Source organism: Peromyscus maniculatus, chromosome 7, assembly GCF_049852395.1.
Source record: "Peromyscus maniculatus bairdii isolate BWxNUB_F1_BW_parent chromosome 7, HU_Pman_BW_mat_3.1, whole genome shotgun sequence".
Classification (NCBI taxonomy): Eukaryota; Metazoa; Chordata; class Mammalia; order Rodentia; family Cricetidae; genus Peromyscus; species Peromyscus maniculatus.
In genome coordinates this window covers 36,849,907-36,874,426 of record NC_134858.1, presented here as the reverse complement: position 1 = coordinate 36,874,426, position 24,520 = coordinate 36,849,907, and the positions used below count along the sequence as shown (strand labels likewise).

General features: G+C 45.0%; 1 protein-coding gene across 4 annotated transcripts; it reads right to left on the bottom strand.

The window, feature by feature from the left end:
* Positions 1-2,002: 2,002 nt before the first annotated feature.
* On the bottom strand, positions 2,003-23,405 carry Znf202 (zinc finger protein 202). Of its 4 annotated transcripts, XM_076576057.1 has the most exons (9): positions 23,291-23,349; positions 22,016-22,087; positions 16,127-16,230; positions 7,710-8,205; positions 6,921-7,131; positions 6,463-6,551; positions 5,350-5,479; positions 4,677-4,796; positions 2,003-4,329 (listed from the first exon to the last, which is right to left on the bottom strand). In XM_076576057.1, exons 4-9 carry the CDS (start codon positions 8,109-8,111, stop codon positions 3,359-3,361), a joined length of 1,923 nt encoding a protein of 640 aa, XP_076432172.1. In that variant the 5' UTR covers positions 8,112-8,205; positions 16,127-16,230; positions 22,016-22,087; positions 23,291-23,349; the 3' UTR covers positions 2,003-3,358. The 4 variants fall into 4 exon arrangements, with proteins under 4 accessions (XP_076432172.1, XP_042136626.2, XP_015855208.3 ...); XM_042280692.2 differs by lacking the exon at positions 22,016-22,087 and having other exon boundaries at positions 23,291-23,393; XM_015999722.3 differs by lacking the exon at positions 22,016-22,087 and having other exon boundaries at positions 7,714-8,205; positions 23,291-23,374.
* Between the last annotated feature and the right edge of the window lie 1,115 nt (positions 23,406-24,520).

Here is a 24,520-nt window from a genome sequence, read left to right as displayed (position 1 = left end):
TACATCTCCACCTTACTTCCACGGCTCAGGGCATCACCAAAGGGCAGAGTAAGTCTATATACCAAGGACTGGCGGCAGCAGTTTGGAAAACTGACCTCCTGGCATGAATGCCTGTTGGATTCCACTCTTAAACTCACAGCATGTGATTACGTTCACAAGCTTGGTGACACAAGCTATCAACACTATGGCGTGGAACCGGGGAGCGAATCACGGGCTCCCACCCCTTTCTGTATATCTACAGTTAATGGTTGATGGGGCAGAGACACTTCCTTCAGTGGTATAGCCACTGGTAAGACACTCATGTTCCTACAAGTCACACTGATGAAACTCATTGGGTAGTCCCTCCGAGACACGGAAGTAAAATGGGGCCTGAGAAGAGCCAAGGATTAGCAGGAGTGGGAGGGAACAAGAAAGGGTAATACACATCAATATGATCAAAATATATCACATTCATGAATGACAGTGTCACAATGAAACTGTTTAGTATGTTTATGTGCTAAACATATAATATTGGTGTGGAAGGCTGTGGGATTATTAACCTGCAAAGCAGGCCACCAGTTGCTATTTCTGCCTTGCTTTCGTCCCACAAAGCCATCACGGGGCCCCATTAACTCTCATTTGGATTGTCATGTCTGGAAGCCTGGTTAATGAAAACACTCTCTAAATGCACCTAAGAAATATCTTGCTTTCTCATGCCGTGGGGTAATCTAGGGGCTGTTCTTTCCTAGCCAAAAGGTCTGGAACAGATGATCTCTGCCAGCTTCAGAAGAATCACTAGGCACATTTGTGTTTTTTCAGATACTGGAAATAACACACCATTTTATTAAATCTATCACCTGACTTGGAGTCTGGAGGCAGTAAGACTTTATGAAGGTTTTGGCTCTAATGGCTTGATGCTAATTCAATTTTCAAAAACTTCCATGCAGTTCATATGAATTCACCAGTTCCTAATTTGGAGCATATTTCCTTTGCTCTCTTGGTACTTTGTGATTGTAAGGTTGAATGATTATTGGTTATTTCTAATCTAGTTGTATCTTTACATCATTCCCCAGCTGCAATAAGCTGGACATTCTGTTTAGTTTAGCGGACTATAGCTTTCTTCATACACTGTTAAAAACCTGTCTATTTATCCTTACAAAAGACACCAGGATTTCACTAATTCTAGAAGCGGACCCTTGGCAATGAGCATCTTGTGCTCGGTCGTAGGGTCAGTGGAAATGCTGTTGCCTCATCTGAGGTACCATCACTGGCTCTGATGCTCCACTGTGGCTGTGTTCAGCTTTGGGAGCTTGAGCATCTCTCCAGGAGTCTACAAATGGGACCAGAGACCCACTGTCAGCACAGGAAACTCTGCAGAGACAACAGCAGTAGACATGCTGTTTCACCCAAACCCATCAGTTCCAGATGTTCCTTCCGGAGAACTGTCTTGACAGATTTTTTTTTTTACTTACTAAAATCAAGCAGACAATTTCTTTTCCAGTGTATTCTATGTTCCTTAAGAGATTAGTATGAAAGTACTAATATGAAAGTATTAGACTACCCTTTGAGTGACATTTCTCATAGGACAAAATCTGCTTACACTTTAGATACGTGGTTGAAAAATGGTGGAATATTAGTCTCTTTGTGCAAACTCCAGGCTTCACCCTATGTGTACACATTCTACCCAGAGCTATGCTAGTCACTTCAGGCCCTTACTATTGTGGGAAACAACTTTGTCCTTCCAAATCTAGTTAAAGCAGAAATAGCCTTCAGAGGCATCAGAAACCTGAAGCTCTAGGAAGTGATTAGGCAAATTGTACATTGGGGGCACCTGGCTACAAGTATCACTTCATTTATTTCATATGCATGTCCATGACATCAGCTGACTGGCATTAAAACTGAACTAGTCCATCTTAAGAGAATTTCCCCACTGGGATGTTAGGGCTGGGAAGATGTGTTGCTAATCCACCATATTCCTCTGTGATTGTGAAATAAGCAAGAAGCAAGCAGGCACACAAGTCTATCGCCTTCTCATGCTTTAATCCCACACCCTGTACTCCATTTCTGGAGCATCTCTCCCCAGTCCTTTCCAGATGGCCAGACACACAAGGTTCAGAGTTTTTCGGCCTCCAGGGGACCTCGAACAGGTCAAAGACCCTGGGGCCACCAGGAGATACTACTTTTTAGTTCACAGTTACATGAAAATGAACTTATATATTAAAAAAAAAAACCCAAATAACACAGACACATAAAAATCCCTTTACTTCTGATGAATTCTCAGGGTCCAAAGTACTAGGGTTCGTAATCTTCCCTGACATTGGAGAACTGAGACAGGGACACTAAGGACTCGGTGTCACAATAGTCCTAATAGTTCTGGCCAGTAGCAAGAGCTGTTTCTTATTTTCCAAAGTGGCTTTTACATCTTCTCTAGTTTCCCTTCTGTAAAGGAAGTGACCCAGTCAGTTGTGATTCTGCACTGGTTATGGTGCCTTTCTATGCTCACAGTGCTCCACACTCCCTCTCACAACCCAAAGGAAGGAGGACAGGCTTACACACAGGTGGGAGTGGACATGATTTCCCCATGACTTAATTCTGCTTTACTGAATTCTTCAGCACTCCAGCACTCCCTCTTCTTGCAGTAGGCATGTAAGGGACAAAAGTGACAGGAGCTGAATAGTGGAAAAGCTAATGACAGGAGGATTTAGACAGGGGATGGTGCACCCCAGGGGCTTTGGATTAGGCCCACTTTTGTGCAGGGTATGGCACTTGGTGTCATTCTGACAGTGGGGAAGGGAGCAGCTTGCCAAAACCCTTGTGAAGCAGCCTTAAGGACTTGTCTTTTAACACTCTCCCCGGTGTCTCCAGCATCAAAGGAAAGGTACAGTGGAGAGGTGAGATTGTGAGGACCTGCAGCTAGCCCATCAGTGTGTGACAAGCTCTTAGGACACAAACCTCCTGTCTTGAGTTTAGGGCTGTGTGCTTTATGGATTGAGCCCAGTAAGGACAGACCCCTTTAGGTTGGTCCCTTATCAGACCTAAGTATTTATCCTTGACCACACTGAAGTTGAGCCTGGTAAGTAGTCTTCAGGACACAGAACAGCCTAGGTTTCTCAAAATATAATAAACAAAATTTCTTAATGTCCCAAATCTCCTACTTCACACCCATGAGGTAGAGGCAGGAGCATGCCAGTGAAGGAGAAACCTCAACTGAGAAAATTTGATAAGTTCTGGGTAGGGCTTTTGTTTGGTTGTTGGAAGAAATGACATAAGGTATGGGCAGGTCAAAGAGATGCCTCGGAAAAGGTCTTCTAAGGTTGACCACAGAGCCCATCCCATCCCAGTTGAGGGCCGAATAAAGTTCTCCACACATGGCACATAGCTAGGTCTTTCTTGTGTGGGTTCTCTGGTGCCTGATTAAATGATATCCTCTGCTGAAGCTTTTCCCACAGGTGGTGCAGGTAAAAGGCTTTTCTCCAGTGTGTGTTCGCTGATGTCTGACGAGGTGATCCCTCCTGCTAAAGCTTTTACCACATTCATCACACCGGCAGTTCCTCACTGAAGCATGGCCTTTCAGGTGCTTGGCAAATGCTGCACTATGGCTGAAGGAGCGCCCACACTGACTGCAGAAATAGAGCTCCTCAGTCACGTGTGTCTTCCGGTGTGTCAGATACTGTTTGTGGTCACTGAAGTCCTCTCCACAGTCTCCACAGGAGTAGGGCTTGCCTCCAACATGGATTCTTTGGTGTGTTGTTAACACAGATTTCTGACTGAAGCTTTTCCCACAAATAGTACAGAAGAAAGGTTTTTCTCCTGTATGTGTCCTCTGGTGCCTGACCAGGTCTGAAGTCCAACGGAAATGCTTTCCACAATCATCACAGGTATATGGTTTCTCCACACGGGTATTTCCCTCAGACTGGGTCAGAGGGGCACCTACATTCTTCCGGTTTGGAGGCTGTTTATGAGGAGTGTTCGTCTTATGGACTTTCTGGTGCCTGGCAAGATGTGAGCTCCGTGTGTAACTTTTCCCACACTCCAGACATTTATAGGGTTTTTCCCCTGTGTGAGTTCTCAAGTGCCTAATAAGGTGAGAATTACATGTGAAGCTTTTTGCACACAGAGGGCAGGTATGTTGCCTACCTGTCAGGGAGTGGCCAGGAACAGTTTCCCTAGTATTTGTGGAACTATTAACTTGAGAAATATTTGTACCAAATCTTCTTTCATTAAGTCCACTTGTATTATCCTCAAAGACTATTTCCCAATCTGGAGTCTGGTGAATTTCTGGGTCTGCCAGAATAGACCTGTGTGTATCTTCTTGCTCAACACATTCTTCCTCGTCTTCGCTCACGTCTCCTACAGAAGGGGCAAAAACAGAAAAGGAAAAGCTATAGTAACATGACTACCTTCTATCACGAGAGGATTTCTAATGGCTTTTCTAACAAATGACAGAGAGAGTACAGAAGAGGCTAAGGGCAGAAGGGTCTGGCTTTCAGAGAAAGACATTAGTGATGGATGGCATATAGGAAGAACCAGGACGTGGGTACGGGGTATGGCCACTGGGCTACAAAATGAGACTGTAACAGAAAGTAAAAGACAAAATAATGGAAGAGACCCAATGAGAAAGGCCCTTGGAGGAAAGAGGTGCACTGCCTAGAGGGAACTGTCCAATGTGGTGGTCAGAGCCGCCTGCTACTCCTCACCTGTATAGGTAAAACTCAGGATTTCTGGTTCTGCAGGCTCTGGAGATTCATGGGCATCTGGGAACTGAGGCTCTTCTTCTCTAATCTGAGAGGTATCATCTAGTCTGGGAATTGGAAATGCTGCTCAAGAGATGGGAAAAAAGGACATCACGATTGGCTCAATATTTTCCCGAGTTAAGAGCAGATCGTTATGGACTGGTAGGTGGCAGAGCAAATATGTAAGTTAAATGGTCAGATATTACTAGTCTTTAGCGTGGCACCTCTAAGTACTGCCCATCTCATACATTTCTTGTGCTTTCACCTGAGTCTCAGTAACTAGATCTGTACTGTGAGCCTTGCTCCTTCCCTCTTGTTGAGGAAAGCAGATTACCTTTCTTTTTCCTGCTTCAAAACTCCTAGGTTTACTTCCAAGTTAACTATTAAAGCTCAAAAGACGCTAACTGTATGCTCTGTATTAACGGTTTCCATTCCTTTTTTCCAAGCATCTTTATTTCTTCCTGTCAGCTGGAAGGAGAGCATCTTCTTCAGCTAACTGATCTTTAATCTCATTGTGAGGTAGGCATGCATAAGTGAGACTTTAGTTCACGTAGTCCACGGTCTTTGATTCCCTATACTCCGATAGGAAAAAGATGTTTGTGGCTAGAATGCCCTGGAAATACATGCAACTCCTTACACAGAGAGACCACAATTCCACAATCTTCTTCCAAGACATATTCTCCATAGAATTCTTTTTGTGTTGGATCCAGATCACTCCACTGATCCTGTGAGAAGCACAGAGCCACATCCTTGAATGTGACCAGTCCCTGAAATGACACAAGGATCCAATCAGGATGAGACGCTTCAGGCAGCCTATTGTGTTTTGGGGTAGAGTCCATCCACAGACAAAGGGAATGCTAACAGGCTTCCTTTGGGGAGCCTGCTTGCCACTGCGCCTGCTTCTGAACCTTCAGCACTGGAGGAAAGCACTGACCTTGCTTCGGCTCCTCCAACCCATTGTGTTTCTTCAGGCCAGACTACATTCCTCTTCAGGGTATTGTTTAAAACAGAGCTTAAAGCATTCATCTCCCTGTTTGGTGTTTTAATGGGATGTCTCTGTAAAAACCATCTTTTCTAGGAATCTTTCCCAAAGGACCCCATATATTAGCATCTATAGTCAGAACGAGGAGGACATTCTTTTCTTCAGCTAGACTACAATTCCAAACCAGGAGTGAATTCTATCCCTTTTTCTCAGTCACCTAATTTCAGAATAAGAAAGGATCTGAAGCTATCAAGAGGGATAGTTCATAAATATCACAGCAGTCATATTAGCCATTTTTACAAATGATAAACAAAACCCACCCAACTTCAAAATTGTACTAAATACTGCCAAATGATCCCAATTAGTCCCTTTAGTTAGTACCTCTGACAAGTAAAGAGACTATGCAGACTGGAGTTGAAAGCAATTATTTTTTTTTTTTTTTTTTTTTTTTTTTTTTGAGACAGGGTTTCTCTGTGTAGCTTTGCGCCTTTCCTGGAACTCACTTGGTAGCCCAGGCTGGCCTCGAACTCACAGAGATCCACCTGGCTCTGCCTCCCGAGTGCTGGGAATAAAGGCGTGCGCCACCACCGCCCGGCTTGAAAGCAATTATTTAATTTCACAGTTTCTTCCCTGATCCTGCACACCCACAGAACTGAAGACGTGCACTTGAAGCATGCACACTTGTATCCTTGATTGGTTCACTAACATTTGTTAGCATATGGCTAACACCCAACAGACCTTCAAATACGTATTCTGAATAGGATTTACCTGAGAGAGAGCAGCGAGAAGAGCAACCATCTCTGGGTCTCCAGACCTTGGTTCTGCAGGAAGGTCTGGATCCTGGGGCACTGGAACCTCTAAGGGGGAAAAAAAAAAAGGAGACAGAGATCAGTAACATAAGTGCAAGAGGCTAAGCACCCTCTATTCTAGTGAACAGAGTGGCCTTAACTTCTGTTAAGAGAGTCAAGAAACTGGTCTAAGGTGAATTATCCTATCCACCATTAGCCATAACCCCATTGGAATGCTGGGAGCACTCAGGAATACCACTACTTAGACTTGGCCCCATATTGAGGCAGGTTCTAGATGGTTCTTTCTGCTCCCAACATCAAGATTCTGTGCTTTCTTTCAATTACAATTTTCTAGCCTGTTGGTACAGGAGACCCCCCCCCCCCCAATTCCAGTTCATTTTGCCCAAATCTCTGCTTCCTGCTGAGGCTTCTTCCTACCACTTTCCTGCAGAGGCTGGTGCTCCCCTTCATGCTGCGAGCTCTCCTCTTCCGGTGTCCCCAGATCTGTGCTCTGCAGGACTTCCTCAAGGGGATGCTCAGGGGTCAAGGTCTGTGTTGGATCTTGTTGCTCACTGGAAGACTCCGGCTCCACCCCTCCGTGTAGTGTCTCCTCTGACAGGACTTCTTGGCCCTGAACATGGATGGTTACCTGGGAATAATTTTAACTTCCAGTCACCATGGAGTCAGGAGGAAATTCTTGGTTGTCATCAGGGGTTATTTTAGGAGGAACACCCCCAGAGGGAATCGGATGAGGAAGGGAAACTCAAGTTGCACAGGTCTATAAAGAACCAGTTAGTTATCTTTGCAAAGACAAGGCAGAGGATATACTGGTACTATTCTACTTTGATTTCAGTCATCTGGGGTCCTGAGGTTTCCGTTCTTCCTTCTTTCAGGTCTTCTATTACTGTTTGCTCCCCCAGATTACCATCCTAGGAAAGGGATTAAGAATCTAGGCGAACTTTGAGGAAGTCTAATAGTTGCTTTCTGAGGACCCCAAGGTTCCACATCCAAAGAATCTAAAGACCCCAACCTTCAGGTGGCACAGGCAGGTGATTCAAACCCTAGAAAGTCACACTCATACACACATACGTCCCTGCCCTGTTGGGGCTCATGGATCTAGACATAACCCAAAGATAAGTTATGGGATCCTCATACTCTTCCCCACAGCTAGTCTTTCCGGAAACAGGCCCCCTCCACATCACACAGATCAGGACTCCCCCTCCTCACCCACCGCCTTGGTCTCCTGGGTCGTTTCTGCAAACCCTCCACCAGCGTCACTGCCTCCTCGCCACTCTCGGGCCGCTGGCCGCGCACCCAGCTCTGCAGTTCTCCAGGCAGGACAGTGAGGAACTGCTCCAGCACGAGCAGCTCGAGGATCTGCTCCTTTGTCCTCCTCTCTGGCCTCAGCCATTGATGACAAAGCTCTCGAAGTCTGCTGAGGGCTTCTCGAGGACTGGATGCTTCCTGGTAGCGAAAGCGTCGGAAGTTCTGGTGAGAGGTCTCCAGCACAGGGTCATCGCCCTGCAAGGCAGACTCTGGCCCACAGGGGAAATCGTCCTCCAGTTTCACCATCATGACTCCCTCCTCTTCCCAAAGATCTTGGTCCTCTGGTTCCAAGGCTGTGGCCATTTCCTGGTTCTTGGGTGTTATCACACCATTTAGGCCTCACACTGGCATTAATGCATTTCAGACTGGGTACCTCAAGAGGCTCCTCCCAAGGGACCTAGGATAGAGAAGTAAAGATGAAAGAGAATAGATGCCTGTAGTTATACAGAGACAACAGTTCTGAAATCCTTCACACACTTCTTAAATAAGTACCACCTTGTCTCCATAACTGTATGTTGCAATGAAATCCACTTAGCCTGGCAAGCTCCTCCACCCTCATTTGCCTCACTTCCTAGGCAAGGCTCCTAGCCCAGAGGAAAGCAGCACACTGCTATACCCTTAATACTGTAGTTTGACCTCCTGATGTCTTTCTTGCACTTCCTTTCTGCTGACTTTAGTCTGGCTTCATTGTTTCCTGTCTAGACTCTAGCCAGCACATTCTGAGCTACCCATTGTTGTAGAATTTTATTTTAAGTAGGCAAAGATGTGTTATATTTGTTTATGCTGCGCAATATTACTTTAACTACTGTGTAAAGGTGTACTAATTTTGTTTATGCGGCATTTGTTTAACGATGTAAGGATGTGTGTTTAATTATGTAAAGACATGTTGTATCTGTTTCACCTCGCCTGCCTAGGGTATCTAATTGGTCTGATAAAAAGCAGAATGGCCAATAGCTAGGCAGGAAAAAGGATAGTGGAGCTGGCAGGGAGAGAGAATAAATAGGAGAAATCTAGGCTCGAGAGGGGAGGAGAGAAGAAGAGAGGAAAGAAAGAGAGAGACACACTGGAGGAAGAAGCCAGCAGACATGAGAAGCAATGAAAGTAAGATATACAGAAAGAAGGTAAAAAGGTAAGATAAAAGGCAAACAGATAAAGAGAAACAGGTTAATTTAAGTTAAAAGAGCTAGCCAGAAACGAGCCTAAGCTAGGCTGAGCAATCAAAACTAACAATAAGTCTCCGTGTCAAGATTTGGGAGCTGGTGGGTGGCCTAACAGAAAAAGCCTGGTACCTAAATGGCTCGAAGAAAGGATGCTTGCTCATAATGCCTACTAACAAATGTCCCAGTGGTCATGGTTTGTTTCACAGGCACAAAACATGTATAACCTGAGATATCAACAGGGTGGGTGCAGTTTATGTAAGGCTGCATCACACACATTAACCGTTGTAAAATGGGAACTCCTGGAGATTTAAGAACTTCAACAATAGCAGCAAGGAAAGACTAACATGAGTAGCACTCCAAAAGCCTGTCTTCATCTTGGTAAAACATCTTTACCTGAATGACTTAGTGATCCTCAAGTTCACAAAGGACACTCATTTATTCTGGTCATGCTTGCAAGCTTCCCTTCTTCATGCCTTGGCAGGGACCAATTCTTAAGAACACACTCAATTTAGTAATCCTTGGATTCAACTTTCTTTCTCATTGTTTAAAATGTATTAAGCCAACCCCATTTCTTAAATTTCTAAATGTTTACTCTTCTTCCTCCCTGTTACTTCAGTGTGGTCCTTACCACCTTGACTGAACTACAGCCATGAGTTCCTAGGTGTGCTCCCTGCAGTACTCAACCATGAGTAAAATATAGTTAAGTCAGTTGTGAAGCTTTTGCTGTGTATTACTCTCCAAAAGGCATTCTGATCCAGTACACCCAGACAGTTATGTCTTTAGAAATGCTACTTGCCATTCTGTTGAGATCACTGGTTGGGTACCATCAAGGGAAGTAAGGGGAGATAAGAGTGCCTATATCTGCCTGCTATCACTTAGCAGGTATGGGACATGAGTGCGGCCCAGTGACAAGTTTTCTCTGGAAATGACTTTTCTCATCAAGAGAATGGAAATGATATTTTCTGTTAGTGTAAATTTGAGATTAAATGTCTTACTGTTTGATATGTTTACAAGGGAGATAGAACTTCAATGTTAACTACTAACTTTCTAAAGTATACTTCCAATGACATTACTCAATATTATAAAAAGTAGTTGTTTAAAATGTTAGTAACATCATCTGAAACCCTATGCAGGGCACACAAAGTTCTTTACAGTCTATCTTACCCACTCTCTGTACCACCTGCTCTAGTGACTGCACTGAGGGCCAACAGCAGGGCTTTTTGAAGACTGTACCTATTGCAAACACTCCCCACTCTGTCCTCTTTTGACTGCTACAAGGTGTATGGCTATTTCTTTTGTTTGTTTGGTTGGTTGGTTGGTTTTTTGAGACAGGGTTTCTTTATATAGCTTTGGTGCCTTTCCTGGAACTCACTCTGTAGCCTAGGCTGGCCTTGAACTCACAGAGATCCGCCTGCCCCTGCCTCCCGAATGCTGGGATTAAAGGCGTGTGCCATCAAGCCTCGTGTGTATGGCTATTTCTTAGCAGTTTTCCTCTCACTTCCTTGCTTCCGGGAGTTGCTATCTTCAAGTCACCATTCTTTGGCAGGTACGTCTATGCAGCCTGTGGGCCACACATTTTCCAGGATAACTATTAATATAATCAATTTATTTGTAGATACATTGATTTTGCAATGTCAAAAGTTTGGACACCCTGATCCAGTGTTACCAGTGTTAGCTGTCACAGTGAATCTTGAGATGTTCTTCCCCTGGTGATGATCCTTCAACCATTCCTGCTTTTTTCTTAAGTGAATGAGCTTCTCTAAGCATATCACACTCTAGCTGGCCTTAATCTTGTTATTCACTTTGCTATCTTTTATAGCCATGCCCCCCATTCCTGAACTGGATGCATACAGTATTTACACATGTGCCATGCACTTTAGCCTTTTAATACGAATTGTTAAGATTTCTTCCCAGGAGAAACATAAGCAATAGCTACACCTTGTCCTAAATTCCTAACAACAAATGGACGCATGATCCCATCAAACTTCACTTTGGGGAGTGAAAGTGTTTTTTTAGGCAACCTTATGGAGAACAGGTGAGGGGTTACTTAGAGGGATGTGGTCACTCCTCCCGCAGAGAGACACACCTAGAAAGCTTTACCCAGAGGGATGTAATGCTTTCCTAATAGCTGCAAAGATGGAGGCCCTGCTCTAGTCTTCTCTGGTATGTTTGTGTGTGTATTCTGGCCCCTCCCCCAGGGAATGTGCTGAGTTGACAGACCCTAGGGAGCAGTTGGATGGACGGGGGGAGAACTATAAACAAGCCCAGCTGGGATCATTTGCAAGGGGCACAGCTGAATGCTCCAAGATGGCAGTTGGTTGGCTTGGAGGAAAGTCAGACACTACTTGTGGTGGTATTGTGTTCCCCAAAATATCGTGTACCTTAATAAACTTATCTGGGGTCAGAGAACAGAAAAGCCACTAGTTAGGCAGTGATAGCACACGCCTTTAATCCTAGCATTCCAGAAACAGAAATCCCTCTGGATCTCTGTGAGTTCAAGGCCACATTGGAAACAGCCAAGCATGGTGACACACGCCTTTAATCCCAGAAAGCCAGCCTTTAATCCCAGAGAGTGGTGGTAGAAAGCAGAAAGATATATAAGGCGTGAGGACCAGAAACTAGCAGCATTTGGCTGGTTAAGCATGTGGCTGGTTAAGCTTCAGGCTTTCGAGCAGCACAGTTCAGCTGAGATTCATTCTGGATGAGGACTCAGAGGCTTCCAGTCTGAGGAAACAGGACCAGCTGAGGAATTGGCAAGGTGAGATAGCTGTGGCTTGTTCTGTCTCTCTGACCTTCCAGTATTCACCCCAATAACTGGCCTCGGGTTTGATTTTATTAATAAGAACTTTTAAGATTCCTGCTACAACTCCTCTTCCTACCTGTGACCTTTAGTTAGGCTAAACTTTACTTATCTTTTAAGACATAGCTTAGGTTTTGTGTCTTCTGAGACATTTCCTTAGATACTATTCTCTCTACCCTTACACATGGTTGGAAATCACCTAAGTGGGTCAAAAGCAACCTGGGTCCACCTCTGTCATTACCTATTTATTTTCCTTGTGAAATTTCTTGATGTTAGTGTTAGGATCCTGCCCTCACTCCTGCACATGTGCAGCTCAGGGTCTTGTGTCTTATGTCATCAGTGGGCGCTGGTGACTATGTATGCGCCTTAAAAGTCGGATGCTGACACCACGCTCCCTCTTCTCCCTGCTCTGCTCTGGTCCCTCCCCTACCACCTTTCTCTCTCTCTAGGCCTGAACCCTCTCTCTCCCTGCTTCCCCTCCTAATAAAGCTCTGAACACTGGGTTCTGTCGTGACCGTGACAGTGACCTTTCCACACCGCAACTAGTGCCGCCACCAGCGCCATTTACCTTTCACTTCTGCATCCTTTCAGTTAGGAACTGTGAATTTTACTCTCCAAAGCCCATTACCAAGAATACAATAAATGCACTTAAAATGAATGAATCTCCACTCTCATGTTTTTTTCCTACCTTAGCAGCCAACACATCTTTCCATATGTATACTCATATTTTCCTAGTTCATTTAGTCTTGTTAATTCTAACAAAATGTCTTCAAATGCATCACATCTTCATCTGCATTAAACTCTCTAGTTGAGCACAACATACTACCATATTTGAATGCCTAGTCTCAACCCTGGAAAAGCACTGGCCTCTGTCAGGTACTGTGTGCTGAGGGAACCACTTGAGCTCAAGTTTTACAACTGTTTTTGGCTCTGTCTTCTTCCAGACAAGAATGTTATCTATCCCAGGGACTCCTTATTTGTCAATCATTTTGTTCTGCACTGCAGTTGCCTGCAACCAACCCTCAAGGTTAGCACTTGACCAGCCAGCTGCACCTTGACTTCTGCTGCACTTTGTATGACCCATGGCCAGTGATCACATGGTTCCCAAATTTCTCTTAATCCAAGTTATTTCGTTATATTGTTTTCAAACATTTGCAATATAGCTTTCATGTTTTTGATAGTTCTGTAATTCTTTTTAAAAACTGTGTGTGATTGTGGCCATGCCATGGTGTACATGTGGAGGTCAGAGGACAACTTGCAGACGTTTGTTCTCTGTCTACCAAGTGGGTTCTAGGGATCAAGTCACTAAGCTCGGCAGCACCTTTACCCATTAAACCATCTTGCCTAGTTCTAGCATTCCTGTGTCATCTTGTGCTAAATTTCTCTACTTCTTGATAGTCTGCAGTTTTGTTTTCAACTTTATGCCCATCTGTAGTGAAGTTGTATTTTTTCTTGGTAGAATTAAAAATGGGTAGAATTTCATTTGTTTCTAGCTCATCACTAATGGTTTTAGTAATCTTGGATTGGTTTTACCATTAACTTTTCATGGTATTCCTGAAAAATAATTTTAGTATGCTATATGGACTTCAAGTGATTTTTTTTTTTAAAAGATTGATTTTGATTTAATATGTGTATTGGTGCCTAAGGAGGCCAGAAGCTGTTGGATTTTCTGCAGCTGGAATTACAGGTAATTGTGAGCTGCCCGACATTCAGTGCTTGGAACAGAACTTCAGTCTGGGAGAGCAGCAAGTGTACTTAATGAACCCTGCGCCATCTCTCCAGTCCCTCCAGATTTCTGACTCACTAGAGAATCTCTGATACTCAAGGTTCTCTAAGAGCTGGCTTCTGGGGCCCTCTCTTTTCTACCATGAGTGCCAATTCCAGGAGAGCCATGCTCAAATCACTGTTTTCTATCTCCTGTTTCCCGTTAACAGGATTTTCTCAGCTTCTCTGGGAAACACCTTCACTAAGCCTTCACTTGCCTAACTCCACTCTTCCTTCCAATCTATTTTCTGAATTCCTCCTAACTGACCCGCTCCCAGGTGATGAATAATAAAAGCCTGAGTCTCTCCATTTCACAGGATGCATTGTGTTGTAAAAATTGTTCCTCTGAGTTGGGTGGTGGTGCCTTTAATCCCACCAATCCCAGCACTTGGGGAGGCAGAGGCAGATCTCTATGAATTCAAGGCCAGCCTGGTCTACAGAGGTAGTTCCAGGGACAGCCAGGGCTGTTACACTGAGAAACCCTGTCTCAAAAAACCAAACAACAACACAACAAAAAAAAACCCTGTTCCTCTGGTGGCAGGATAACTCATGAAACTATACAGGGTCTGAAGGGAGGGGCATGTTGTACCCTGCTCAAAGTCTGGCAAACAGTGAGTACTTGCTTCGTAACTGATGAGGGCATACAACATTTCCTGAGTTTTTGTCTCTGGGAAGGATGGAACCATGTCTAGCAAAATGTGTGGTAGATAAGTGAATAAAGACAAATTTATTGTTTGCATTGTAAGTAAACAGGACATTCTCAGTGGTTTTCAGTGTGACGGAGTAATCTTCAGGTCACTTTGGGGATAATTCAATTCATGACCTGGCCTCTTGAACATACATTGTTAGAGTACACAAAGAATGATTAGGAGAGAGGCATGAGGAAACTAAAACCAAGACCTTTCTACTATTCCTGGGTCAGCTGTCTTTGTCCCTTATCTGAAGGTGTCACATGACAGAGCTAGCTCTAACTCAGTTCTCTTGAGCATAGAAAACCACAGGACACGAAAAAATACTCAATTTTGTAGCCTAAAAGATATCTTTTCTAGGTACAGGAAAAAGGGTGACCTTTTTACTAGAACATAGTCTTTAGACAATATCTAGCAGTTGGACTTAAATGATTATATTTAGTAGATGTATAGTCATTCCCGAGGGAAGAGTGAAGCTCATTAGGGAGGTGATGAAACAAGGCTTAGGATGTCTACAAAACTTACAAGACTCAGGAAGCTGAGCCATCATACTCATCAAACCTAATCCCCAAGGTTATATAAGCAGTAAGCAACTGATGTGGACGGCAGACTCCTTGGCAGCACTGCCTTCAACTTAAGCAGGGAGATCCAGGGAGACAGTTTTCATCAACTGTCACCCATGCTGGGGCAGATCTTTTCTGTGATGTAAGTGCCTTTGACTCACCCATACTCCTGTAATAAAATCACCAGATCACCAAACTAAACTTGGATAGAATTATTTCTTTTTGGTCTGCCATAATACTTTATTTAGGGGTGAAGAACTGTTTGTTCACAACTCCCCTCAAAAGACATGCAACACAACTGGTAAGTGAACAAGGTCTGAAAGAATTAAAGATAAGCTGGGGAGGAGCAGCTGCAAAGTCACTGTGACAGGTTAAGGCATGCAGCTAAGACTGATCTAAGACCAGAATACCCAGAGGCAATTCTGATGTGATGACCTTTCTGCATGCGATATATATATCCCGTATCACCTTTCTGATATGGAATAGTGTGCTTCCTTTCTGTAGTGGCAACTTCATGTAATGGGTACTAAGACATGCCACCAAGGTGAAGACATGAGAATGGAGTATCCTTTGGGGGAGTGCCAAGTTGACCATCTTATCTATGTGGTATGAGGTCGCATGCCTCCCTAGTGAATTGGGCCTACCATGCAACTGTGGAGGCATTCCTCCAAAAGCTGATGAACTTGAGAATATACACAAATCCTGAAAGTAGAATATATGGGATGTGGTCATAACCAGTTTAAGGTAGCAATTATGGCCATTGCTGTGAGTGAAAAGGTAAACAGCTGAGCTCAGCTGTCTGTCCAGGAAGAGCTTGTCCATGTAAGGGAGGAATTCTGACAGGAAAGACATGGGAATGCTGTCCTCTAACTTGGCAGAAGGTGGAAAAAAGAGGTAAGATGAGATGGTGGTGTTGGTTTGTCATTTCCTACATTTGGCAGGTGTAAGGGAGACAGTACAAACTAGATCCCTCCTAAAAAGCACTCCATTCTACCACCTCCAATTTAAAAACTGGGATTCTGTGAGAAAGTCAGTCAGTGAAGAGGGCAAAAGTGAAAGAAGATACCCCTTAATTCCAACCTTTAATACAAAGGAAGAGAAAATTCATGATTCAGCATGATGGGGTAGGGGGTGACTAGTGGCCCTGTACAGAATAAGGGAATGCTGTACACATGAAACACTTTAACTGAACAGATGGTAAAACAAAGTATGAGAGTCTCTCATAGCCTGGTTCATGAGGCTATAAGACGTGAGGGCAGATGGGATCAATCTAAGTATCAAAGAAGTGGAGACACTGAGACACATAACTACTCATCCCTCCCTGAGACAGAGTACACATAACCTGAAGCAGTTTGAGGAAGACCAGTCTCCCAAGTACAGCTCATATAAGCCATTAGGGTCATTTGGTTATCGTTGGCTCAGAACTTCCGTCAGGATCATCAGGAACTGGAAAACAGCAGAGGTAGGGTAAGCATTACTGAAGGAACTGGACATGTGATACGTGGTGGTTGACACCCAGTTCACAAGGCTAGACAGGGCTGCTAGGGATAGTGAAGAGGTTGACTCAGGAGGGACCTTGGTACTCCTAAAAGGCTTTAGTAGCTTTGCTAAGTCCATGGCAGGGCATGCTCTTTATTGGGTGGAGAAATTCTGGTGGATCTGAATACTCAGAACAGAATGTATATTGGGTGTTTATATTGGGTGTTTATGATGCTAAAGTAATCAAAATGAGATCAGGAAAGCATAGAAGGGAGTCTTTCTTGGCCACTGAAAGGCAAATGTGGCAAGATTTAGCATGGGCTGGGGTTCTTAGGAGGGTGTTGATAAAAGGCCAAATGTGTGTTTTTGAGATTATCTAAAGCTTTGAAGCCTGAACAGTTCCATAAACTGGTGAACCAAGACCAGGATGACAAAGCATTACAAGTAAAAAGACTGAGGTTTTCCTAGGAGCAGGCAGCTGTCCTCCAGGGGATGCTGTGAATGTTTCTCCGCAAAAAGGCATACTAAGGCTGATACTCAGCCTACCGCTGCCATCGGCCTCTAACATGGACGGTATACTGAGATCACTTAGCCTAGGGCCCTTTAACAGCCATGTGTGGCTGACAGAGGGAGGACGATATTCTGAAGCTTGTTAGAATCAGAGATGACTCTAGTGGCAAGTGCAGTACGGAAGGTAAGGGCCTGCTTGCCCTTACCCAAGTGAGCCCATGAGTGCAAGCCGGCCCCATAGAACCCAGGAGGGAATGCAAAGCGGGTCTTCAGCATGCAGTGGATGGCTTAGGGAGATGACTATGATTAGAGAGTGTGCAATACAGTAGTGCCTCCATCTACACAACTGTACCTAACACTGCTCTTTGAGAAAACAAATGATTCAACAATAGGATCCTTTCATGCTGTATTGGGCCTTAATAACAGTTCTTTCTCTTAGGTGCCTAGACCAATTGGTATTTACTTGGAATGGATGATTAGCCTTTAGAGACCCTGCCTTCAGTGTAAAAAGGTATCATCCTATAATGTTAATCCACTGAGTGTCTTGCAGACTTAGAAGAGAATCTGCAAGGGCAGTAAAAACAGCAATCAAAATGTCTGCAGAAGTCATCTTATGTGAGTGGGCACTCCCAGGAGTCCTAAGATTGCTGAATGAAAATCCCACACTATTCCTATGAGCTATTAGCCAAGGAGACCTGAGTTCCCCCCTCACCTCCTACCCCACTTCCATATAAGCTATTGCCACTGCTGCTGGTTTCACATTAGAACTAAATGGTAAGACTCTCTTACGGAAGACATTGCATGCTTTGATGATAGGACACGAGAAATCAATCTGGGACTGAGCTGGAAGCTTCTTACCTGCTGGATGGTTTTCATAGTGCCAGAAGGTGCTATGCAGTCTACTGTGGGAGAAATGTCACCAACGGTCCTGTCCAGATGTAAATTCTATGTTCTACACTATGAACATTCTTTAGGAATGATACGCCAGCTGTTGCAATAATGGCAAACTGCTACGTGTGCAACCAGCTGCTTTCTGCTTCCATTTAAAGCCTGCTCTACGGGAGTGACTGACACCTACTTTTGTTAAGCCAAAGCGAATACTTGTGGCTAGGGAGGTCAGGAGGGCCAGGGGTGAGGAAACACTACCAGTACTACAGAAACAGTAGCAGTTTTAATGTGAATGAGACATACCTAACTGCCTTTGAAACAGTTGTTTATACTCACAGATGACTGCTGTTATCGGTCTCTAATACAGAAAGAAAGGCTGCTCCCCCACCTCCCCAAGTGGGTACTACAGAGACTGATACAATCTGTCAAGCTGCTGGGAGTAAATGACTGTCACTCTGGCACTGTGGCCCCATGCTCACCCAGAAATGGAAGAAAATTCTCAGCCACCTCTTTTACCCTTCAAAGGCTTAGGGAACAACTCGGAAGACAGAGTGGAAAGAACATAAGAGCCACAGGAAGGAGTGAGTGCTGTACAACTATTTCCTCCCAAATGAAATAGCCCCCTTTGGAGAGGTGGTGGGGTGTGGTTCCTAAGCCTCACGAAGCTAATGATCCTTAGGCTCTGGAAGTTCACTGATTCAGGAAGCTCATACAGTTACAAGATTCATGAGGCCTCTCTCCAAGATGATACAAACAGGAAGTAACTAGTGGTGAAGACGCTGAGGGAGCCACTTTCAGACTGAGCAGGGAACTATGGGAGTTGTCCATTTTGGGGTGGACTGTTTGGTGATGCAGGTACCTCTGTGCCTACAAGTAACCCCTTACTTGTTATTAATGTACTCAATGGCTTACCAAACTATATGGGTAGAAGCAATCCTTTGATCTATCTGTTACATCTTATCTGGTGTGGCTATCTGTTCACACCTCTCCAGGAAGTCACACAAATGCCAAATGCAGCCCCATAATCTGGGGCTGTGAACACAACTGCTTAGTGGAGCTTACTAGGGCCATTTGGCTTTTCTAAAGTAAAAACGATTAATTCCAACTTTTAATTGTTTTCTTCTAAGGCTGCTGCTCTACAAAATTAAAGAATACAACAATATGGCCCTTCCACTAGCCAAATTCTCACTCTTATTTCAACTGTTCTATGTACAGATGCACATCCCATCTTCCCATGTAACGGTAACATGGTGCTGGAATCTTGGGTATGTATCTCTACTTTCATAAGCTACACTGCACAATTTCTCTAACTCTCAGCTTTATCCTTGAAATGTGGTTAACACTACCTATCTCACATGCTCATTTTATGGAGTAAATGAAATAATTTACAAAAATCTCTTGGAATAGAATCCAGCACAGGGTAGATGCTCAATATGGCTCATTATTTTCTGCTTCAAGCTCTTTTAAATCCTTTTGAGAAATCAAGATTTAAATAATAAGCAAAGGTTTCATTTTACTTCTTCCTAATTATGAAAGAAAAATTAGATCTCACAGGGAAAGGGTTGGTCTGTTTACTGTCTAAGCACAAGTCAAGTGCTAGACTCAACCCAAAAAGCCAACAGTCTTTGCTCTGGAGGCACTAGAACCTGAATGAAATGAGCTGTTGAAAACAGATGAGACAGAACCTTGATGACGTGGTCTTTAACTGAAGGTGGACCCAGCAAGCTTTCTACTTACCAGAAGCAAAGACCCTTCCCTTTCTGCAGCTGGCAGGAGGCAATGTGATTCATATCCAGTGAGCATAGCTCAAGTCCTGTGAAAGCTCAGCCCAGAAGGCAAAGAAAACGAAAGCAATGCATTCCCTGGCTTCTGGCCTTCAAACATGTCATGATCGGTGTGCTCTGAACCATGCTGAAAAACTGGTTTGATTTCAGAAGTGTTGGGGTGGAATCCAGAACTCTGCACATTAGGCAAGTGCTCTACCACTGAGCTCTAGCCCCACCTTGAAAACGGTTTTTTTCCTCTACTTTTTCCTTTATAAAAGTCCTATTTAAATACCAAGAAAATATTAGCTCAAAGCTTCTTACAATAGATTTTAAGAAATAGAATGAGGAATAGAAAAGGAGAAGACAGGAAGAAATGAGAGGCCAATTAAGTAGTGGTTGGTACAGGAAGGTCAGTATGGCTGGGGTTTAATGATCTCCTACACTGAAATTTGACTGCCTTTGTAGTCAGCATTAAGGTTTAAGCTGGTTGTAAAAATGTCATTGAGAATAAGGTAAACTGAAAATACAAAAACCAGAGCAATTAAGTCTCTAATAAAATGTTTCTCTGTTGTTACACACACACACAGATGTAGGTAGCAATGATAAAAACAGTTCTTCCCTGCTCTACCCTGTAAAGACCTGGCACCCTGGACCAGTTGTGTCAGCTCATTTTGAAGGAGATGATTTTCCTGTCTAAAGGCAAAGTGGATCATCCTATGAGAAGCTAACTGGATTTTTATAATGATAGGAGGGGCTTCAGAAGGAACAAAGACAAGTACTTTGTTTATTGTTTGGTTCACAATGGATTAGTGAGGGATGATCAAAGAGGTTTACTAAAGAACTGAGATAGGCTGGATTAAATACATATTTTAAGAGGCCAGAATTGCCTATCTGGCCACCCTGACCATGTTCGTTAACTTTCAACATGACATGAAGCTTCCTACATTTAATGGATAACACCCAGAATTAGTTATTGACCTAAATAATGTGGGTCAATCATTACATACAAATTTAAGACAAAATACCACAAATTAATCTGAAGCTGAAGAAGTAAGGGACATCAAATTTGACACCCACCAGGAAGAAATCAGTATTTATTATTTGGCAGCCAAAGTTCAGCAGACACAATAAATTCCCACAACAAACACAGTCAATGACAATCTCACAACAGGGAACAGGGTAACTACCAAGAATGTAGCCGGAGGATCCCCAGGGGTGGATGTAAGTAACTCAGGACAACTTACTTTCTATGTCTGTACTATTAATACATCCTGGCTACCCACTACTCTATGCTAGGTGACTTCCTTCTGGCTTGATCTGAGGCTTTCTTGCAGATAGATATGTGATAAAGGTTGCAGTCTCTGTGGTTTGACCAAGAGGAATCTGAGAGAGCAGAAGAAAACCCAGCAGTCATTCTTGGGTTTTCCTTGGTGAGCTAGGTCCCCTAAGCAAGGATATGCTCCTGGGCCTAGCACTTTTCCAGGTAGTTTGTAGAAAGGGAGCTCAATAAATACATGCCCCAACTTAGATGCAGAAGCACTGAAATCAGTGGGTGCCAGGGCTTCCTGGTAACAAGTCCTTCATGGGGGACAGCTGTAGGCACTGGTACTAAGTATTTCAAAGTCTTAAAGTCTATCCTGTTTGGCTGTTCAATAGAGACAGACTGCGTTAATATCAATGGAGGAAATTTTGAGGGAAGAAGTGCAGAGAGTTGGTTCAATCCATAAACACTGAGCCTCAGTTTTATATCTCATACTATTTCAGGTGCTGAACAGAAAGGGGGAAGAAAGCAAAGGCTCTGACCTTAAACTTAACAGGCAATCAGGAAGAAGCAGGGACTTCAGCAATATCAGGAATTCACAGCACAAACCTGGAATATATGTGTGGTCTGAGCAGCAAGCACTTTATCAAAGGAATTAAGAAAATCAAGGGAGCTGGGCCTAAGCCTTTACTTCCAGCACTCGGAGGCAAAGACAGGCAGACCTCTGTGAGTACTAGGCCAGCCTAGTCTACATAGTGAGCTCCAGGGCAGCTAGGGATACACAGAGAGACTTTGTCTCAAAAAAACAAAATCAAAACCAAAACAATATTAGGGAAAGAAAAACAAAAAACAACAAACAAAACCTCATCAGTATTTCACCTTAACTTGCCATAATGGATGATGAGCATTTGGCTTTCTGTCTTCAAGGCATTTAATTTTACAAATAACTCAGACTTGAATGGTAAGATCACCCACCAAAGATGAGGCAACACTACTAGTATTTTCAAGTCTTTGTCCTCAAACCTCCGCAAGGTGGCTGCCATGAGGTCTGGAAAAATCACAGTGGCTCTCAAAGTGATCAATACAGACCACATAGCACCACTTCGGCCTCACACACAGATTCTGGGCACAAAGGCCCAGCATTCTGTGTTTAATAAGCATTTCATGTGTGCTAAACTCGGTACCCACTACATGGACAAAGGAAGTAAATGTGAAGTTTTATCCAGAAAGGAACAAATTTATCCAGTGATGTCCACATTCAGGCAAGAAGACAACAAAAGCAGAAAGTCTAGAACCGTTTTATGTCTCTGTCAAGTTGCATAGTCACCTGTATATTCTGTAAGGACAGGAGTCCCTCATGGTGACGCAAATCTTGCAGTGCCCTTGAAATGACTGTCTCCTGCAAGTATACAGAGAGCAAAAGGGTATGTATGTGGAGATGAGAGGGGGAAAGATCAGTGTCTGGTGGTCCTGGGAAGAACAATGTCGCACTTCCCTCCAACTCTGTCCAGTAATGGCAGAAAGTTACTCAAGACAGATGGTACAAAGCAACTACTAAGCTGTCACGTGCTTCTCCCAACAGGCCTTCCATGGCCACCCTGACACCTCTTTAAGGTAGTTTTCTGGATCAAGGTCCATGGGGCTGCTTGGAAGAAAAGCTGAAAAGAGAGAAGCTTTCCGATTCCAGCGTAGCTTCCCCGGCTCTCACCTACAGAGCGGGGACAGAGAACGAGAAGTATTTCTTAAGGGTAGCCTGTCATCAAAACCCTGGATGTGGTGCTGCTGTCCAGGACCAAGGCAATTCAAGATCAGCTGGGCCCATATGCCTCCCTTTGGGGAGTTCAGCACCGAGAACAGACAGCCACGGCTCAGGGGGAATAAAGTGTGTGTGAGAGGACCAGTGCAGCCATGGAATATAAACTAGCAAACTTTTCAGTCGACTGAGACAAGTCCCGCAGCTGGTGCGGTGAGGTGGAGAACAGGCCCGTGAACTGGCTGTTAGAGGTAGGAAGAAGAAAGCTGCAAGAGCTGACAGTAGCCTCTAGCTACAGGGAAGTTCTGAGTCTGTCACTACGACAGGTGAAGCGAGCCGGTCTCCAATGCCTGGCATGATCACAGGTGATAAGATCGCCCGTGAAGGGGGCGGGGTTCGCCGCGAAGGAGGGAAGGGAAAGCCAGCGAAAGGGTTCTTCTTGAGCAATGTGAACGGCAGGGTGTAAAGACTGGCGAAGCGGGGAAGATGGGTGTCAAGGGGCCTAGACCACTCCCCACTGGGTTCTGGGGTCCCGGGAGCAGTTGGCATGGATGCAATCCGAGGGGCACAGTGCGTGTCCGCAGGCCCGAGAGGGGGGGCGGAAAGAGGCGGCTGGTCAGAGAAGAAGCCTGGAGCACCACCCGTCTCCGGCTCCGGCCGCGGGGAGGTGACAGGACCACAACGCCCAGGCCGTGGGGACCCCGCCGCCGCCCCTTCCCTAGGCAGCCGCTATCCCCGGGCACCGGGGGGGCGGGGTCTACAGCCCCTCCCCACGCTCCTGCCCCGCCCGGCTCGCACTCCCCGCCCGCTGCGGTGCCCGTTCGCCGGCCAGGTCCCCCGGACACTCACGTCTCCCGCGGCTCCAGCGGCTCCTCCCCTGCCCGGTGCTCCCCCACCCACTCCCGGCCGAAAGAGCTGCTCGGGATCCGAGTCGCGCGGGGCCCAGCGGGTCGGAACACGTGGGGCCTCCGCGCCCGGAAGCGGAAGCGCCCCGGCTCGCCCCGCCTCCGAGCCCGTGCTGGAGTCGGTCTAGGCTGTGGGAGGTTTGGCCGGCTCGGTGTGTTTCTGTGGGTTGAGGCCTGGGGGCCCCAGAGAGACCCATGTGGGAAAAGCCTTCCCTGGACCGCTGCCCTCTACGCCCAGTTCCCTTTGCTACAAATCAATCAACTCCCTGGGTCTGGGATTCGTGGCTTACCTCCTACGGGGTTTTGTTTTCATCTTTCACGTTGGTTTTGGGATCTACACCTCCACGAGGGACCCCGCCCCCTCCTTCCCACGCAGTTTTGTTTTCCTCTGAGCGTGGAAGAATAGAAACGGAAAGCGTCGAGTCCGAATGCTGGCTCTTGCGTATGCTAGCTCTTGCGTGCACACTCAGCTGTCGCTGCGCTGCCGGCACGTCTGCCTGTCAACTCTGACCCTCTTGTAAAAAGGGCAGACTAATAAAGACTGTTGGTCCCGGGACTGAAAACTGGAGTGTCGTTGGGAGCTCAGTAAGAAGATGGTGGTGTCCTCAGTTTGCCTTCGTGTGTTATTTTGGTGCCTCTTTGCTTTGCGACTGCCTTCCCTGATCCGAGTTCACTTTTGTCCGGGCCACTGACATTTCAATTGTCAGTTATGCCCTGTATGTCCCACGGTGACATGGGCAGGCTTTCTCTTCTCAGCCATGTCTTGAAAATCATTTCAGTCCGTGGGACACATTGGTGTAGGCGGCTTAATGTACTTTGAACTGGAGATGTTCATCGGTTTTGATGGAGAGGTAGTTAGGGTTCTGCAGAGGGGAAAGTTGATGTTACAGAACCTTGAATGGAATTTGCCTCTGGCCTGGTGGCCTGGGGGGAGATCTAACACCTTACTAAGAGGTCACCCCTCCAGAATGCAGGTTCACCTAATACCATGGTAAAAGAGATGAGAGTGGAGGAAGTCATCCCTTTAATGAGATAATGTACTTTTTTTTTTTTTCTTTTTTTTTTTCCCCTCTCAGAAACCTGATCTGTTCAGTTCAGGCAGAGCCACTTCGAGGGCTCTGCAGGTCTGTCTGCCCTTCTGAGTCCTGACTCAGGTTTAATTGTTCCCTTCTCT